This window comes from Rhinolophus sinicus, linkage group LG04 (assembly GCF_036562045.2).
Source record: "Rhinolophus sinicus isolate RSC01 linkage group LG04, ASM3656204v1, whole genome shotgun sequence".
Classification (NCBI taxonomy): domain Eukaryota; kingdom Metazoa; phylum Chordata; class Mammalia; order Chiroptera; family Rhinolophidae; genus Rhinolophus; species Rhinolophus sinicus.
In genome coordinates, this window is record NC_133754.1 from 147186918 (window position 1) to 147205136 (window position 18219).

The 18219-nt window shown below is 37.9% G+C and overlaps 1 protein-coding gene across 1 annotated transcript; it reads right to left on the bottom strand.

The window, feature by feature from the left end:
- Positions 1-2586: 2586 nt before the first annotated feature.
- RFK (riboflavin kinase) lies at positions 2587-11327 on the bottom strand. Its single transcript, XM_019736708.2, has 4 exons — positions 10892-11327; positions 9850-10001; positions 5280-5382; positions 2587-4500 (listed from the first exon to the last, which is right to left on the bottom strand). Exons 1-4 carry the CDS (start codon positions 10971-10973, stop codon positions 4370-4372), a joined length of 468 nt encoding a protein of 155 aa, XP_019592267.1. The 5' UTR covers positions 10974-11327; the 3' UTR covers positions 2587-4369.
- Positions 11328-18219: the final 6892 nt, after the last annotated feature.

Below are 18219 nucleotides of genomic sequence, written 5' to 3' on the forward strand. Positions count from 1 at the left end.
ATTACAAATACTTTATAGATGATGCCTTGGTTCATGTTTTCTTCACTCCTAATTCACTGCTCAGGCCTGTTTCCTTCAGAGAGAGAAAACAGGAGAGGGGGGCAGGCAGAGGGGGAGGGGAAGAGAGAACAAAGGAGAAGGAAATGGAGAGGAGGGGAGGGAAGAGGTCAAGTTTCACGTCAGGGTTCATGTCTTAGTCTGTTCAGGCGACTATAACAAAATAGTATAGACAGGGTGACATAGACAACAACTTTATTTCTCACAGTTCTGGAGGCTAGAAGTCCAAAAGCAAGGTCAAGTGCTGGTGAAAGCCCTCTTCTGGGTTACAGATGTGGCAGAGAAGTAATTTTTCCTCCTACCATTATAAAGTTCTTCTGGTTGGACTAATAATTAAAATGACATATAAGGCAGATTAACAGGAGAAAATCAAGTGTTAATATGTTTGCAGGAGGAATTCACATAAGCACGAAAATTCCAAAGGTAGTAAAGTAAAATGAGGTATATATGTCATTCTGGACTAAGGAAGGGGAAGTAGGGGTCAAGGACTTCAAAGGGAAGTAAGACAATTTACAAGGAGACTCATGAGTTAATGTTTAGTGAACAAACGTTCGTTGGGCCATCCTGAAATCTTGAAACAATGGGACACAGGGAGAATTAGGATCAAATGGGCCTTGCTAGATTCCTCCCTACCACACCTAAGTCATATTAAACTGTAATTATCTGATGATCTCTCCCTTTCTGGATGAGGTATCAATTATTTTAGGCAGTTAGGGGGAAAGTCAAAGGTTTTTCCTCTTTCTTTTCTTAAACATAACTAGCTTATAATATCCCCAAAGGCATATTTTAGGGTGGCAAACTGCTTCCTTTCAGACTTCTGACTTCTCACTGTGTCCTCACATGTGAAAAGAGAAGAGCTCTCTGGAATCCTTTTATAAGGGCACTGATCCCACCGATGAAGGCTCCACCCTCATGGCCTAATTACCTCCCAAAGGCCCCGCCTAACACATTGGGTGTTAGGACTTCAATATATGGATTTGGGGGGGCACATTCAGTTCCCCTCCAATGTTGGCATCTTGTGATCATCTACACCTCCAACTAAAACAGTAAACATTTTAAATTCACCTGGATACTCCAGATTTTAAAATGCCAAATACCACTTTAAATCCATACCTAACCTCCCCTAATTTTCACACCTATACATCAAAATAAAATGTTCACATGAATTACCTAAAACTTGCATAGTAATTAGGAAAGAGGGTACTATCTTACCATGCCCTAATAAAGATCGAAAAACTATCCCTCTCACTCCGGAATAAGTCAACTATGGGCCTGTGAGCCAAATCCTTCCTGCCACATCAACAAAATTTTGAAACACAGCCAGGACCATTTATTTATGTATTGTCTGTGGTTGCTTGTTCACTACAGCAAAACCTAAAGAATTTACCTTCTGCCCCTTTACAAAAGGTTTGCCAATCCTGCTATAGCAAAACAGGAAAGCTTACAGGGCCACCCAGTGTGGTCTGCTGACTGCTACTGGCCTATGAATTATCTATTACTGAAACTGGGAGTGTTCGTAAATGTTTTAGAGCATTTTGACATTGCCAAGACATCCAAATATGACTATTTTTCTTGTAACTTTTATTTTTTTTAAAGTATTAATTCATGAAAGATTAGAAATAAAAAATTTTAGAAGTCACAAATTTTCTGTAAGAAAAATGAGATAAACGAGACTTTAACTAGGCCTTAAAAAATAACAAAATTCAGCCCTAGAGGTTTCACCCAGAGCCTAGATTTTGACTTGGAAAATAAAACAGAACCAAAAAAGGTAGAGCCAGGGAAGCTTAAAAAATTATTTGTCCCACAAGCTAGGTTCCCAGTGAAGCTATCTCTAATTCTGGGGATGGCTGCTGTTTTAAGGGCCCAGTATTTATTATTTCTAATAAATGTACAACTATATACAGTGCACTTTCTATACATAGGTGCTAAAAGAATGAAAATAATCCAAGGCCTCTAGAAACTTACACTCTAGGTAAAAGTTAAGGCCATTGTAAAAACACAAGACATTGTAGTTTCTGGGAGGCTACCAAGAGAACATTGTGGGGTTAGTACGTGAATTCATATATTCACAAATGCCACTCACATACATCCACCTCCCTTCTGTTAAGCTCCTTTCAATCTAATTAAATACTGTACAGTAGAATAGTCCACCCTTACCTGCACTGAATATGTTCCAAGACCCCCTGTGGATACCTGAAAAAGTGGATAGCACTAAACCCTATATATGCTACGTTTTTCCCTATACATACAATCACAGTGTATAATTTATAAACTAGGAAAAGAAAGAGATTAACAATAACTAATAATAAAATAGAACAATTCTAACCATATACTATAAGTTATGTGAATGTGGTCTCTCTGAGAACTGATCTGATAATCCAGCCAGCTACTGAGTGACTAACGGCGGGGAGTGAGTAGTGTGGATACACTGCACACAGGGATGAGTCACATTCCAGGTGGGGTGGAATGGGATGGTAAGAGATTTCATCACGTCATGCTACTTAGAAAGGTCACACTGTAAAACGTATGGACATTACTCAGTCAAGATTTATTTCAAAGCCTGAAATCATTCCAATCAAAAATGATACTACTGCAATTTCTTACAATACATCAATAAAACTAAAACTTAAAAATAACATAAGACACTATTAACTAACTTCTAACTTGCACAACATACAATGTTCAAAAGTGATTGCTACATAACAAAATATAAGGTATCAAAGAACTTTCACACTCACTGAGGACATACTTAGCAGCAATCTATTCAAACACAGATATGTTTTTATTTTCAATGTTTGTTTTTACCTTTGCTTAATAAAGCCACTGAGGCTTCTTTCAAGTGTAGGATCCCTAACATTAAATTACATTTCCTAAGCATGTTTATAGAGAAGAAATGAAAGACATATACTACATAGTTTGTCATAAATTCATACACCAAAAAGTAAAACACAATCCAACAGAATTTATCCATGCTCCTCCTTCTCATTTGTCTCCATCCTCCCCCCACCAAATCTGGTGCCAAAGTGAACAATGCAATGTACTGTTTCAAGGGTCCAAACAATCTGTAATCTTAATTATCTAAGTATCCAAAGATTTCAACTTTCTGCCTATATAAACAAAAACCTCAAGTGGCCAAATATCCCTTTTTTGTTGTCAGGAAGCTACAAGCACTCTTATCATTAAATTACATTGTGCATACACAACCACAACAGTCTGTTTGCCCAGGAACACATAATTACATTAAACATAAATAACTTTCTATTTTGTAGTTTAATTTGCTCTTAAATAGTTTCCCTACTGGGGAAAGTAAGCAGTCTGTGTTCTTTAAGAAACTGATACATATAAATGAACTACTACGTGTTCATTTAAACTTCGAGGAAACCTAAAGATGAAGATTTCAGGTTTTTCTAAAATGCAAAACAGATATGTACTTAGTCACTGCTCATATAGTGAAGGGATGGAATATGGAATGATTGAGACAGGTGCAATCCTTCGTTAAGTTGTAGGACAGTCTAAATGGAAAACCCGACACTGACAATTGTTTAAAGAAAAAAGAACCAAAGTCAATAAAAATGCTGAATATCTACTCTTAAAAAGAGAGAAGAGTTATACAAAACAAAACTGAGACCTAGATATCCGAAAAACACTCATTTTAATGTTTTAAAAGACAGGCCAAAAAAAAGATAGGCAGCGAGAGTCCAGACCAATTAGATCTAAGGCAGCTATAACAAAAATGAACATAATGCAATGATTTGATCTCATAAAGGAAATGACTAATGAAAATTTCACAAGTCTTCATGTTTGTAATATATTAATGCACAAAATATCAAAAATACAAAGTATGAATTTCCCCCCCTTAGGTTTACAGGAACTATCAAACCTCTATTTAACACATTTACTTTTATAAGCCTTCTGTGTTTAGCAGCACATGCTGTACAAGTACATACACACTAGTACTTTACTATGAGAACTGTTTTCATCTCAAACTAGTGACTTGCCTCTTTACCCATAGCTATATGCATTTCATTTCCATTACAAGACACTTAAGACCTTTATAGCAGTAAATTTTAATCAACATCTTACATAAAAAGAATCTTGATTTTTAAAATGAATCTTTTTAGTACTGTAGCATGATGGGTTTAATTGAACAGTTCAAGTATAATAAGGTAACTACATTTACATTGTACTGTTTAAACTAATTCACAGCTGTAGGAAAATGTTTGATTTTTAAAATATAATCAAGATGAGATTACATAGTTATGAGCAGTAAAATACTAGAAAACAGTGAATGAATAAATAAGGTGATTTTTCATCAGTGGCCATTCATTATATTACCCTTAGAAATCTGGAAGAAATTGTCTTCTTTGAGTTTCAAATGTTCTGGTAAATCTAGTCGTTTCTTAGCTTCTTCAATATCACCTTGAATTGCTGAAATAAGTGACTCTGCAGAGAGAACATAATAGGGAAACATGAGGAAAAACTGCTGCCACACTTTTCACTACTCCTTTGTTCAGCCTCTCCTAAAATCTCTCCTCACAGGCTGGCAGTTTCTCTGGCACTGGGTACATGCCCAATAAATGTTTGTTCTATCCCTCCTTCCAGGTTTAAGTAAAAAGTCATTGGTACACAAAAGATGTCCCTAATCTTATTGCAATTTCTTAGCGAAAGTAATTAGCAAAAAGATACACTGCAAATACCAAATGGAAGAAACAAACATTCACTATCAATTCTCCTCAGTATTTACTTGTAAAAGAATCGCTACAACAGAATTAAAATGATGACACTACACTAAGATACTTGATTACCATTTGTTTCAAATGTTGATTATTATTTCTTATAATCAAGTATTGCAAAGCATCCATTATTCATCACAGCTTATTAATTCTTACTTGTTCCTTAAAATATGAAAAGGAAATAAAGATTTTATTAACTGTATAATGTGGGAGAGGCAACCAGCCTGCTCGGTTTGAATTTTCTAGGACTTACTGTGTGACCTCAGGCAAATTATTTAACCTACCTGTGCCAATTTCCTGATTGCAAATGGGCAAAATAACTCCTCATCTGGTTGTTGTGGAGATGAAATGAGTTATATTATGTAAGGCACTTAAAACAGGGCCTGGCACATATTAAATGTTCAAATATTGCCTGTCCTGCCATGGTTATTACTAGTAGAAGCAATAGAAGTAGCTGCAGTAATACTTAAGATCTAAATAAGAACTTACCTAAAGAATCAAAGTTTTTTTCTGGTCTGAGGTAGCCAACGATGGCCACATTGAGGGTTTCCCCATAGAAGTCCTCTTTGAAGGTATGCATGATATGAGTTTCCTGCAGTCAAGATCAAAACAGATTTATAGAGCGCCTGAAATTTGAAATCTATCTTCACATTTATGGTGGGTAATTTAAAGGAAATAACCAACCCTCATTATATTTCGAAAGACAGGTTAAAATGTAAGTGCAGTTTTTCCTGAATTCTTCCACTGCTCGTGTTCCTGCCCCTGACCTTACATGTAAACATTCTTACTGAGGTAGAAGTTATACCACAAATCTGGTATGATTTGCTGTGTATAGAAAAAACTAACATGCACCAAAGTGAATAAGAGTCTTATCAAGATGAAGAAACTGAGCAAAGACACCAAAAAGGGAAGGAGGGCAGTATTAGGAGATGCTAGTAACAGAACTAGTTCTAAAGTTAATCAGGATCCATGTGTCTGTGACACATGCCAGTTATAGAAACCTTTCAGGGTAAGGAAGAGCTGAAGACTGCCGTGGGGCAAAAAGAGCCCATTCCTGACTAGGAATGAGGTAACAAATAGGTACAACACATGCGGAAGCAAAGTGGTGCCGGAGGTACAAGATACTCTAAAATCTGAATTTCAGTAGGCTCCTATAACGAACCAATCTGAATTCAAAAAGCAGGAAAAAATTATGTAGAGAGCAAGCAAATACACAACAGTTGAGGCTGGACTAGAATGGTGGCACTGGAAACTGAGAAGTTGAAACAATTTAGAAACATGTAACTTGAGACTAGAGGTATATTTCCAAGTGTGCGATTTAAAAAAATCTAATCTGTGAAGTGATCATTAAATCTGAAGCATCTACTACAAATCAGCTAAGATTACTGCTAGATCATTCAGTAATAAAACCAAAAGGTAAGAGTAACTTACTTAATAATGTCTTATTAAAAAAAAAGGAAACATCACATGAGACTTTTATATTAAGGAGAGCTTTCTTCTCTCTGTTAAATAAAAGAACCTAATCTTTCATAACCTTTTTGGTTTGTTGGGGGTGGGGGTTATGATCCTTTGAGGTCATTAAAATAGGTTCTCTCCAAGTGTTCCCAAGTAAAACTTTGCATCAACTTAAGGGACTTAGGGATTTTATGAAGCCCATTAAAAAAAGGACTCTAATTTAAACAATTTAAAAGAAGGAAATATGGACATTAGAAACAGGACTCTTCTTTATAATAAAGCTCTTATTAGAGCTTTAGTTCACAGAAGAGCTGAAATTATATATTATACTACATTAAATTCAAAGTGTTTAAGAAGCAGGGCAGTAGTGTAGTAAGAGCACTGAGTTAAGAATCCAATATGCGAGGTTCCATACTTGGCTAAAGGCATACCTTAACCTCTCTGGGGCACAGTTTTCTCCTCTGTAATTGACAGGTTAGAGTGAGAAAACATACAGTGCCCCATTGCTTTGTATTAGGTTGGTGCAAAAGTAATTGCAGTTTTTGCGATTATTTTTAACCTTTTAAACTGCAATTACTTTTGCACCAACCTAATACTATGAACCAATAAATCTGACTTACATTCTTTCTTTTCAGTAAAATTTTGAATAAAAACGAAACTAAGATATGTAAGACCTTGACATTATTACAAAACATTGAGAGAAATAGTAGATATCTACTTTCCCTAAATTGATCTACAGACTCAATGCTATCCCAATAAAATTTTAGCAAGTCTTTTTTAAATGATAGAAACTGATAAATGATTCTAAAATTTATATGGAAATGCAAAAGGCCTTAATTATCTAAGAAATCTTGAAAACAAACCTGGAGGACTTATACAATCAGATAGAGACCTATTAAAAAACTATGGAAATTGAGACAACACGGTAATGGCCCAAGGATAAACTAGGAAATAGACCAAGTCAAAGTATGAGTGTATTTGGACTCACACATATAAAGTCACTTGATTTGATGCTAAGGTGACACTGCAGGGGGTCAGGAAAGACAGTATTTTCAAGAGATGGGTGGGTCAACAATTAATTTTCACCCATCCCTCACACTGTACTCAATCAATTTGATGAGAAAAGCAAGACAAGCTTTTAAAAGGAAACATAGAAGCAACACAGTGTGCAAAGATATTTGCAAGACATAGTTCCAGGAACTGGATCTAGAACATACTAAGAACTTCTTTAAGTCAGTAAGATAATCCCATTTTCTAAAAAGGGCAAAGGACTGGAACAGGCACATCATATATGTCTGTTATTGTAAAAGAAAAAAAGAAAAACTCATAAACCTCCTACCAATGAAAAACTGAGTTTCTCCTAAGTATGGAAGGACTTCCAAGGCATTCCTTCACTGGCTCTATAATAATAGTTCTGTTATCTGAGTAGCTAATAAGGAAAAATTAGTCATGGGATGGCCTTCCCTACATTTCCTCTCTCTTCCTACTTGAAAACAAGTATTTTGTTCTTTCAATTCTTTTCCTCATTATGTAGTTCTGGGCCATTTCTATTGCTTGTGCCAGCACTTGGCCCTTTGGTTTTCCAAATGTGACACACTTCTATAAACTCTTCAAAGAGGATGAAATTTACATGAACTGAAAGTGTTTTTTCCACACACTTGAGCTAACCAAACGTTTAAGCACTTCAGTTGTGTGGGTCCTATGAAGAGCAGACTATACACTCTCAAAGTGGTTTAAGAGAAAAAAAGTACCCTGCAATCCAATCAGAAAGCACCACCCATGTAGTAAGCAGTTCCATCTTAATAGGGCAACCAACTAATTAAAGGGTGAATGAACTACATTAACTGGAGCAAGCTCAATGTTATGAAACTCGCTCTTAAAAACTTCACTTTTATCTCCAGTAAAGGTAAATACATGGGCTGTTATAAAAATTAGTATTATTGTAAAGTTGGTTTGTAACTTCACTTTTCATTTTCTACATGATTTTTAAAAATGCATAAAAATTATTAATCTATGTTATTGGGCACACAAAATATAAAAATATGATTTATGAGTTTGTGTATACTATTATTAAAGTTGGTGTAAATTTAAATTAGATTTTTACAACTTTAGAATATTAAACGCAAACTCCATGGTAGCCACAAAAAAAATATCTATAGAAAATACACAAAGGGCATCAAAAGGGAATTAAAATCAGAAGGGAATACTACCAAAAATATCAACTAAACACTAAACACAGTAAAGAAGGGAATGATGGACAAAAAAGCTGTAAAGCATGATGATGGACAAAAAAGCTGTAAAGCATATACAGAAAACAAATAGTAATAACGTAAGTCCCTCCTTATCAGTACTTAGTTTAAATGTCATTGGATTCAATCTCCAACCAAAAGGCAGAGATTAGCAGAATGGTTAAAAAGAAGGGATCCAACTACACACAAGAGATTCACTTTAGAGCCAAAGACACAAATAGACTGAAAGTTAAAGGATGAAAAAGGTTATTTCATTCAAATAATAACTAAATACTTCACTTTCTAATCTTTCAAGTATGCTGCCAGAAATTGTAATATTTGGACTATGCTGTGATTACCACTAATGTAATACACACCACTGTACAAGGTCTGACAATTAAGTTCACGAACTCATCCTAGAACAAGTGCTACATATGTCATTGCTGAATTATCACTATGATCACCTTCGAAGCACTCCCCTTGGGAAGTTATGCATCAACACCAGTGCCTAGTTCACCCTTCAAAGCAATTTTGGAACTCTTTTTCTGGAATGGCCAACAGAGCTGTCGTCGTATTGCCCTTGATGTCCTGAATGTTATCAAAATGTCTTCCTTTCAATGTTTCCTTTATCTTCCGGTAAAAAAAGAAATCATGGGGGCCAGTTCAGGTGAGTAGGGAGGGTGTTCCAATACAGTTATTTGCTTATTGGCTAAAAACTCCCTTTGCTTTTTTTCATTGGTGAGCTCCTTCAGCATCATTTTTGCACACAACTTTCTCATGCCATGATTTTTGGTTAAGATTTTCCTGTTTCTCTATTGATGTTTACTTGGTCTGCTATGCTTCTCACAGTCAGCGGACGGTTTTGATGCACAATTCGATGAATTTTTGCAATGTTTCCATCAGTTCTGCTTGTTACTGGCCACCCTGACCTCTCTTCATCAGTTCTCTCCCCTCAGAAAAATGTTTAATCCATTTGTACACTGACGTTTTCTTCATGGCATTATCCCCATAAAGTTGGACTAACATGTTCCTGATTTCACTTTCACTCTTGCCAAGTTTAACAGGAAATTTAATGTTTGTTCGTTGCTCTAATTCAAGCTCAGACATTCTCGGGATGGCACACATAAACACACAATAACAATAATGAACGCCACTCAGCAAGACACTGCCACGTGTTGACATGAACACAGCTGTAAGACCCTGATATACGAAGGTTATGAAACCTTATCGAGCTATTTTTACAGTGCTGCTAATGTAAGCGCACGGTGGCAAGCTCGCACACTTAATTTTGTCAGACCTCGTATGTACATCTAATACTGCATATTACTCTAAATCATCATCCGATTTTCAGCTACAGAGCAAAACATAATTCTTACCATGGACTTCTTTGTATTCTTGTAGTATGGGTTCCATCCTATGCTCACCACCATCTTATGGACATCTCCACTTCCAACACTGGCCCAACCATAATAAATGCCAGTGGATATATCAGCTGGAAGATTATCTACTACTTGTTCAGGAAAGTTAGCTAAAAACAGAAGTAAACATTCTGAGTGTTAAGAGTATGGTTATTATTTATAAAAATCGCATGCAAGGCTAGTCTAAAAAAATGGGGTCACAAAATTCCTAGGGCTTTGCTAATGCTATCAATCCCATCATTCTGTATTCTGGGTCAAATTTCTTCCTTCTATTCACGCGGACAGACTAGGAACAACGTATCAGATGATATAAGTGTATAAAACTCTCCAGAAAAAAAACAAAACAAAACAAAAACACTCTAGAGGTAGAAGAAAACAAGTACATGAACAGCCAGTGGATTTTTTAGACCGGACCTTTCTTAAGGAGGTTCGGAATCTCTTGCAAAGATTCTCATTTTCGAAATACACACGCGGAGGCTCCAAGGTTGCTTTAGTAGGTCCAGGGGCGGCTCTGATACGTATTTTTAAGTTTAAATTAAACATACCGTCAGGCCCGGACTACTGAAACTAACCTAAGACAGGCCAAAAAAGATGGTTCTCATTCAACTGCCTGCGTGATGCCTTTAATACACTCTGATAACAGATTTAAAGAAAAGAAAACCCTACAGTCGGCTTGAGAATGTAGCCAATCTGGCTCACAATACGTTTTCTCACGGGCAAGACTAGTGCCATACTTGGCAGCTCTGTCAAAGCTGGAAAGGGAGGCAGGAAAGGGGACACGGAAACCAGTTCCAGCTTCCTACCCTTACCCCTCCTCAAGCCAGGTCCCCGGGGAGCTCAAAGCCACGGGCGAGGACCTGATCCCTGAGCCCGACCAAAGGTCCTCCGCTTCAACACAGCGGGAAGGAAGTCTGTTCGCAACCCCACGACCCGACCGCCACAGCTGACGTCCCCCTCCCACGTGAGCCGGGTTCCCGGGATCCACGCCTCCGGCGCTCACCGGTGGGGATGCCTAGCTGCTTAGAGCCGCGGCCAAAGCCCCGCACCACTTCACCGCGACAGAAGTAAGGCAGGTGCCTCATGACGCCGTCCGCTTCGGGCGCGGGCTGCGGCCCGGTCTGCAGGTCCGGCGGAGCCGCCGTTCAGGCGGTGCCCGGACCCCCGGACCAGCCGGGAGGCAGGGGCGGAAGCTCGGCCCGCCGGGCGTACGCACAGCAGGCCAGGAAGCGCCGGTGACGGGCCGCGGCAAGCCCCTTGCGCTGCTGACCCAACAGAAGCTCTCCCGCGACTCAGGGGCTGCGTCTCAGTCTCCGGAGGGGCAGCGGAAATAAATGTGGGTGTGGGCGAGGATCGCAGCGGGGCCAGGCTAGCGTCGAACGACCCGCAGCCCCAGGAGCGTCACAGGCCTGCGCAGGATGTCTCGGCCGGCGGCCTGCCACTCATTCGGCTTCCGTAGCCCCGCCCCCGGTGTGGCCCCGCCCCCAGCCCGTTAGCCACTTCCAGCTTTTTCCCGCCCCAAGCGTTTGGGACTGGGCGGGAACCCGTTTTTCAGCCAGGGGGCTGTGAAAGAACTGAGTATTTCTTTCTCTTTCCTCCTTTTCATTACGATCCTGACGCCAAAGAGAGGCGTTCTATACCTCCTTGGCAACCTCTAGGTTGCTTGTCATTCGCTACTCATTCCGCTCTTAATGTAAACATTGTTGAGATTCCAAAATTCCAGCTCAGAGATCAACTCTTCACAAAGGCTTTTCCTGATGACTACGTGCCGGAAGTGACCCTCCACTTAAGCTTGTTCTGAAGTTATATCAGAATGTAAGCTCCATGAAAAACCAAAGAGCACGACTTACGTTGAGGAAAAAAAAAAAAAAAAATATATATATATATATATATATATATATATATATATATATATATATATGCTCCAGGGGAGCATGCACTTGTATGTAACGCTGCAACCTCAGTTAACTAGTGGAAGATGATAATTATGCAATTTTGGGGTTTTTTTTATTTTTAATTTTTTTTGAGGAGGGATGCAGCGACCTACCCAAGTGGCCTCTCTCTAGGGTGTGTCTTTGAGAACTTAAACTTGATGAAAAGTTTCATCTCTGCTGCAAGGCAAATTTGTGAGCCTGCTGACCCTTGAAACTGTAAACATTTCCTCTAGAAGTAGGGTTCACAAGATACACCGTGTTTCCCCAAAAGTAAGACTGGGTCTTATATTAATTTTTGCTCTGAAAGATGCATTAGGGCTTATGTTCAGGGGATGTCATCCTGAAAAATCATGCTAGGGCTTATTTTCCAGTTAGGTCTTACTTTCGGGGAAACACAGTACTTGACTGAGTCAATCACAAGGTCACCCTGTTGTTCTTGAGAAGTTTTAATTTTTCTCTTTTACCTTTTTCTACTGAAGGGGAGCAGAGTTTGCTGCCCAAAAAAATGCCTCTTTGGGGTATTATTTTAGGCTGGGTAACTTAAAGAAACAGCAGATGTGGGAAGAGCTCTGAAAACCTACCCTTTGCAAAAGAACATTTGTAAGGGAAAACTCCACTTGTGTGTTTCCTTTGCTGTACCAGGAAGGGGAGGTGTAATGCAGGGACTCAGCTCCTGCTCCTGGCAGGTGAACGCAGGATATTGTGAGACCGGAAAGGAGCAACAGAGCCACAGGTAGGGGTTTCATACTATTATATTCTTGATGGCGGCTGGTGGAGACCCAAGAAGCAAACATCCGCCAGTACCCCAACAAGGGGTCTTCCTGCAACAGTCTCCCTGGCAGCCGTGTGAGACACAGGAAGTAGGATCCACACAATCTGCACCATCCGCAACCCGTGCTTACTAACTGCAATCCACACTTGCTAGCGTAGCCATGGCAGTTATATACAAAACAACAGTGGCTAATGGCCAACTGGTTACAGTTGATGACCATCTAATAACCAAGCCAGCACCTTTCCACGTGAGGCCGAGAGCCTGGAAACTGCTCTCTGGGACTCCGTCCCTACAGGAGGGGATCTAAATCTCTACAAAATCCATCAGTGGAGAAGGCTCGGGCTTAAATCTGCATAACAATTTTACCCTTCTTTATTATTCTTTTCCAGGTAATTTCCCATAACTGACTTCCCCACCATGTAACTGCATATGAACTTCATTTCTTTAATGTCTAGGGACTGAGTCCCAGAGAGCAGTTTCCAGGTTCTCGACCTCACATGGAAAGGTGGTGGCTCGGTTATTAGATGGCCAGCCGCTGTGTCTGGGTGGCCATCAGCTGTTACCGGTTAGCCATTAGCCACTAATATGAGTACTGTGGCTATGTTGTAGTGGTATGAACCCCCCATCCATGGCTCCATTGGTGTTCCTTTTTGGCCTTGCCATATCCTGCGTTCTTATGCGGGGAGCGGGACCAGAGACCCCGCCTGACAACATGCATTCTGCTTTAATCAAGCTAGCTCTGTTTAGCTGGATAGAACTATAACTCACTTGCATTCTTTCCCCAGGTCCTCCTACCTGTGCATGTACTGTATGTCCACTCCTTCTATTAGGTTGGTACAAAAGTAATTGTGGTTTTTGCAATATTTTTTAACCTTTTAAACGCAATTACTTTTACACCAACCTAATAATTAAGCCCTTAGGACATTAGGTTCTGGTCAGTGTCAAACTCATTTAAGAATAAAGTTTCAGGTCTATCAACCATTACCAGATATAATAACCAAAACTTAAACTAGAATAAGATTTTAGTCAAATAAAGATAACAACTTGGCCTTAGTTATGTTTCAGCTCTGGACTCATAAAAGTGAAATGGCCCCCTGGACCGGATGCCCTGGAAACCGGACAGAACAGTGCCATAACTGACATCAGGATATGAAGCCATGAATAGTTGCTCCCAGCCTTAGCCCTGACCATTGTTTCTGTGCATCTAGGTTAACACACCTTTGAAACTAGCCATCGCCACCCTCAAGAGAGCACATAATCTTATTAACTATCCTGTAATCCAATCCCTGCCTTGCTTTCTCCCACCTCCATGTAATCTTACACTCCCTCCTTAATTTCAAATGCATAAAAGAAGCTGCAAAACTATTGTTTGCACTGAACAATTATTGCTTGTATAACTGGAAGAAAACAAAAAGTACAATACTAAATTCTCACCACACACATAAAAACCTATATAAATCCATTCTTCATGCATCCACAAGGTGGCACATTACCACTTCATTTTTTCCTTCACATACTGATTTTTGAAATTAGAAAGGCAAATGGAAATTCAAAGTTAAGAAAGTATGTTCACCTTAGACACTATTCTAGGCGCAGAATAATTCTATACTTAGTAGAAAGGTTTGGCTTACTCACTGCTTCACGCACTTAGATTTGCTACATTGGTGAGGTGTGACCATTGCTCTCTACCTCTTTTCTCAATTACAGAAGTATTTGATAATAGATTGCTCTAATTTGAAAAGTTATGATATTTGGAGCTTCCTTTGAATATATGTTTCATTAAGAACGATAAGGTGGAGAGAGAGCCAGAATTATACAATGGAAGAATGCAGACTCTGTCCCATTAAAAAACATTGTTAATTATATATTTGCTACAATAATTATACTGAAGAAAAGATATGCTAAAAATTTCTTGCAAGAGAGGTTAACTACCTTTTCAGAATTAAAAATCCCTTTAAAGACAGGATTTACATACCATAAAATTGGCCATTCTATACCTTCAGTGAAAACCTTCTATCCTGTGTTCTCTCAATTTCATGTGACAACCATGGCAAAAATATCGATGTTACCAGAAGTAATTAAATATTTATTTATTTCAGTTTGTTTCAAAGATTACTGATGTTTCCTTTCTCCTTTTTCACAATTAAGATATGAAATTTTAAGGTTTGCCATTTTTTTCTGCGCAATATATAAAATAATAAAGCTGCACAGAAAATTAATCTGCTGAGTTGTTTTCCGCATGGACTATAGCTATATTTTGAAGAGAGAAAAAAAGCATATCTAGAGTGGTTTAAATTGAAAATTTGTCACCAGTTAAATAAAAGATAGTGTGTAGATTAAAAATGTATACATCTTTTCAAAGACAACCTTTTGGTTTCATTGATTTTTCTCTATTGATTTTCTACTTTCAATTTTATTTATTTCTGCTCATTTTTATTCTTTCCTTCTTTCTACTTTGGATTTAATTTATACTTCTTTTTCTAGTTTCCTACATGGAAACTTAGATGGTTAATTTTAGATCCGTCTTCTTTGTTAATATACATATATATACTGGGGGTGTCAAAAACTGAATACAAGTGAACACTTTGGTCAACGTTGCTCAAGCAGTAGTTTGCCGTAATCAGAAGTGTCTGGATGCTGATGGTAACCACTTTGAGCACCTCTTGTAATTGCAGAAGTCAAACATGACTTGTATTCATCATTTGTTATGGATATATATTGAGTATTACAATTTTAATACAGTTTTCCTTTCTTAAAATGTATATACATTTTTTGGCACCCTCTGTATATATAGTATATTCAACGCTATAAATATCACTCTAACCACTACTTTTGCTGCATCCCACGAATTTTAATAATTTGTGTTTTTATTTTCATTTAGTTAAAATATTTCAAAAATTTTCTTGCAGTTCTTCTTTGACCACATGTTACTTCAAAGTGTGTTGTTTAATCTCCAAGTAATACTGGAGCTGTGATTTTCCAGCTATCTTTCTGTTATTGACTTCTAGTTCAAGTCCCTTGTGGTCTGAGAGCAGAGACAGTGTATTATTTCTATTCTTTTACATTTGTTAAGGTGTGTTTTATGGCCAGGATGTGGTCCTTGTTGGTGTATGTTCCATGTGAGCTTGAGAAGAATGTGTACTCTGCTGTTGGTGGAAGTAGTCTGGAGATACCAATTAGATACAGTTGATTTATGGTGCTGGGTCCTAACTGATCTTCTACTTGCTGGATCTTTCCATTTCTGATAAATGCGTGTCAAAGTTTTCAACTATAATAGTGGATTTATCGGTTTCTCCTTGCAGTTCTATTAGTTTTTGCCTAACATATTTTGATGCTTTATTGTTAGGTGCACACACATTAAGGATTGTTATGTCTTCTTAGATAATTGATACCTTTATCAGTATGTAATACCTGTTTTTATCCCTGATAATTTTCCTTGCTCTGAAGTCTGCTGTCTGAAATTAATATAGCTACTCCCACTCATTTTTGGTTAGTATTAGCATGATATGTGTTTCTCCATCCTTTTAATTTGTATGTGTCTTTATATTTAAAGTGGGTTTCTTTTAGAGAACATACAGTTGGATCTTATTTTTGAATCACTTTATTTAACAAACTCTGTCTTATAGTTGGTATATTTAGACTATTGATGTTTGAAATGATTATTGATATAGTTAGATTCAAATCCACCACATTTGACACTGTTATCTATTAATTACACCTGTTCTTTGTTAATAATTGTGTCTTCCTTTTTTTCCCTGCCATTTGTGGTTTTAGTTGAGCATTTTATATGATTCCATTTTCTCTTTCCTTAGCATATCTATTATACATCTTTAAAAAAAATTTAGTGATTGCTCTAGACTTTGTAATATACATTAACAACTAATTCAAGTCCACTTTCAAATAACATTATATTGCTTCACAGATAATACAAGTACTTTATAATAACAAAATATTCCTACTTCCTCCCTCCTGTTCTGTGTATCCTTCATGTCATTTATTTCACTTATAGATAAGTATATATAATCAAATACATTGTTCCTATCATTATTTGGAACAAACTATTATCTGTCTGATCAGTTAAGAATAAGAAAAATAAAAATTTTTATTTACCTTTCTTATTCCTTCTCTAATGCTTTTCCTTTCTTTATGCATGTCAAAGTTTCTGACCTATATCATTTTCCTTCTCTTTAAATAACTTCTTTTAACATTTTTTAAAAGGCAGAGCTACTAACAACAAATTTTCTCGACGTTCATTTGTCTAAGAGAGTCTTTATTTCTCGTACACTTTCGAAGGATAATTCACAGAATACAGAAGTCTAGATTGGTGGGTTTTTTCTCAACACTTTAATTATTTCACTCCACTCTCTTCTAGCTCACATGGTTTCTGAGGAGGAGTTAGATATAATTCTTATCTTTGCTCCTCTATAGGTAAGATGTTTTTACCTCTGGCTTCTTTCAAATTTTTTCTTTGTCTTTGATTTTCTACAGTTTGTGCCTAGGCACAGTTCTTTTGACATTTTTCGTGCCTGGTGTTCCCTGAGCTTCCTGGATCTATGGTTTGGTATCTGACATTAATTTGGGGGTAATTCTTACTCATTATTGCTTCAAATATTTCTTCTTTTCCTTTCTTCTTCTGGAAATCCCATTATGCATATGTTACACCTTTTGTAGTCATCCCACATTTCTTGGATGTTCCTTTCCAATATTTTTTTCTCTTTGCTTTTCAGTTTTGGAAGATTATTTTGGTATATCCATATTTCCATCCGTGTGCTTACATTGCCCACCTATGTTGCATGCTGCCTACTTTTTCTATTACAGACCTTAGTATATTAATCATAGTTGTTTTAAATACATGGTGTCTGATGATTCCAACATCCCTGCCATCAGTCTAGTTCAGATGCTTGTTCTATCTCTTCAAACTATGTTTTTTGTTGTTGTTTTTTGTTTGTTTTGTTTGTTGTTGTTTGCCTTTTAGAATGCCTTGTAATTTTTGGTTGATGGTCAGACATGATATACCAAGTAAAAGGAACTGCAGTAAATGGGCCTTTCGTAATGTGATGGTAAGTGGTGGGAGGGGGGCATTTTATAGTCCTATGATTAGATCTCTGGTCTTTTGGTGAGCCTGTACTCATGGAATATGACCTTCACAAAAGCCTCTTAGTTGTTTCCCACCTTAGGTGGAACAGGATGGTTAGAGAGCACTGGATCTGAGTATTTTTCTCCACTCAGCTCAGTTAGGCTCTGATTATATCCCAGTAGGATAGGCCTCTGGTAAAACACATATAGTTTCACCTGAGGGCAGACATTGTTAAAAAGAAGAGAATGCTGTCATATTTAAAATGGTTACTTTTCCCTCACCCTGCCAAAAGGGGATTTTTCTCTGATATTCACTGTCAGCACCTTCCTGGTAGAGCTCCAGGAAGTAAAACTCACATCCCCTGCTAGAGATGTTATCTCTCGGACTTGACCCTCCCGAACACTCTGCCAACTCATTAATTTCAGCTCAGGTTTTCCCACCCCAGCAATGGTTCTAAGGACGTTCCTGCTCCAGTCAGTTGTGATTGTCTGTATTTGCCTATCTGTCTTTCCAATTCTGAGAGCAGCCATTTGCCCTGTGACCTCACT

Coding starts and splice junctions, on each gene's coding strand:
- RFK (XM_019736708.2), bottom strand. CDS start 10,973: ATGAGGCACCTGCCTTACTTCTGTCGCGGTGAAGTGGTGCGGGGCTTT. Junction 5,383..9,849: donor AGAATACAAAGAAGTCCATG/GTAAGAATTATG, acceptor TCTTGACTGCAG/GAAACTCATATCATGCATAC. Junction 4,501..5,279: donor AAAAAACTTTGATTCTTTAG/GTAAGTTCTTAT, acceptor TTCTCTCTGCAG/AGTCACTTATTTCAGCAATT.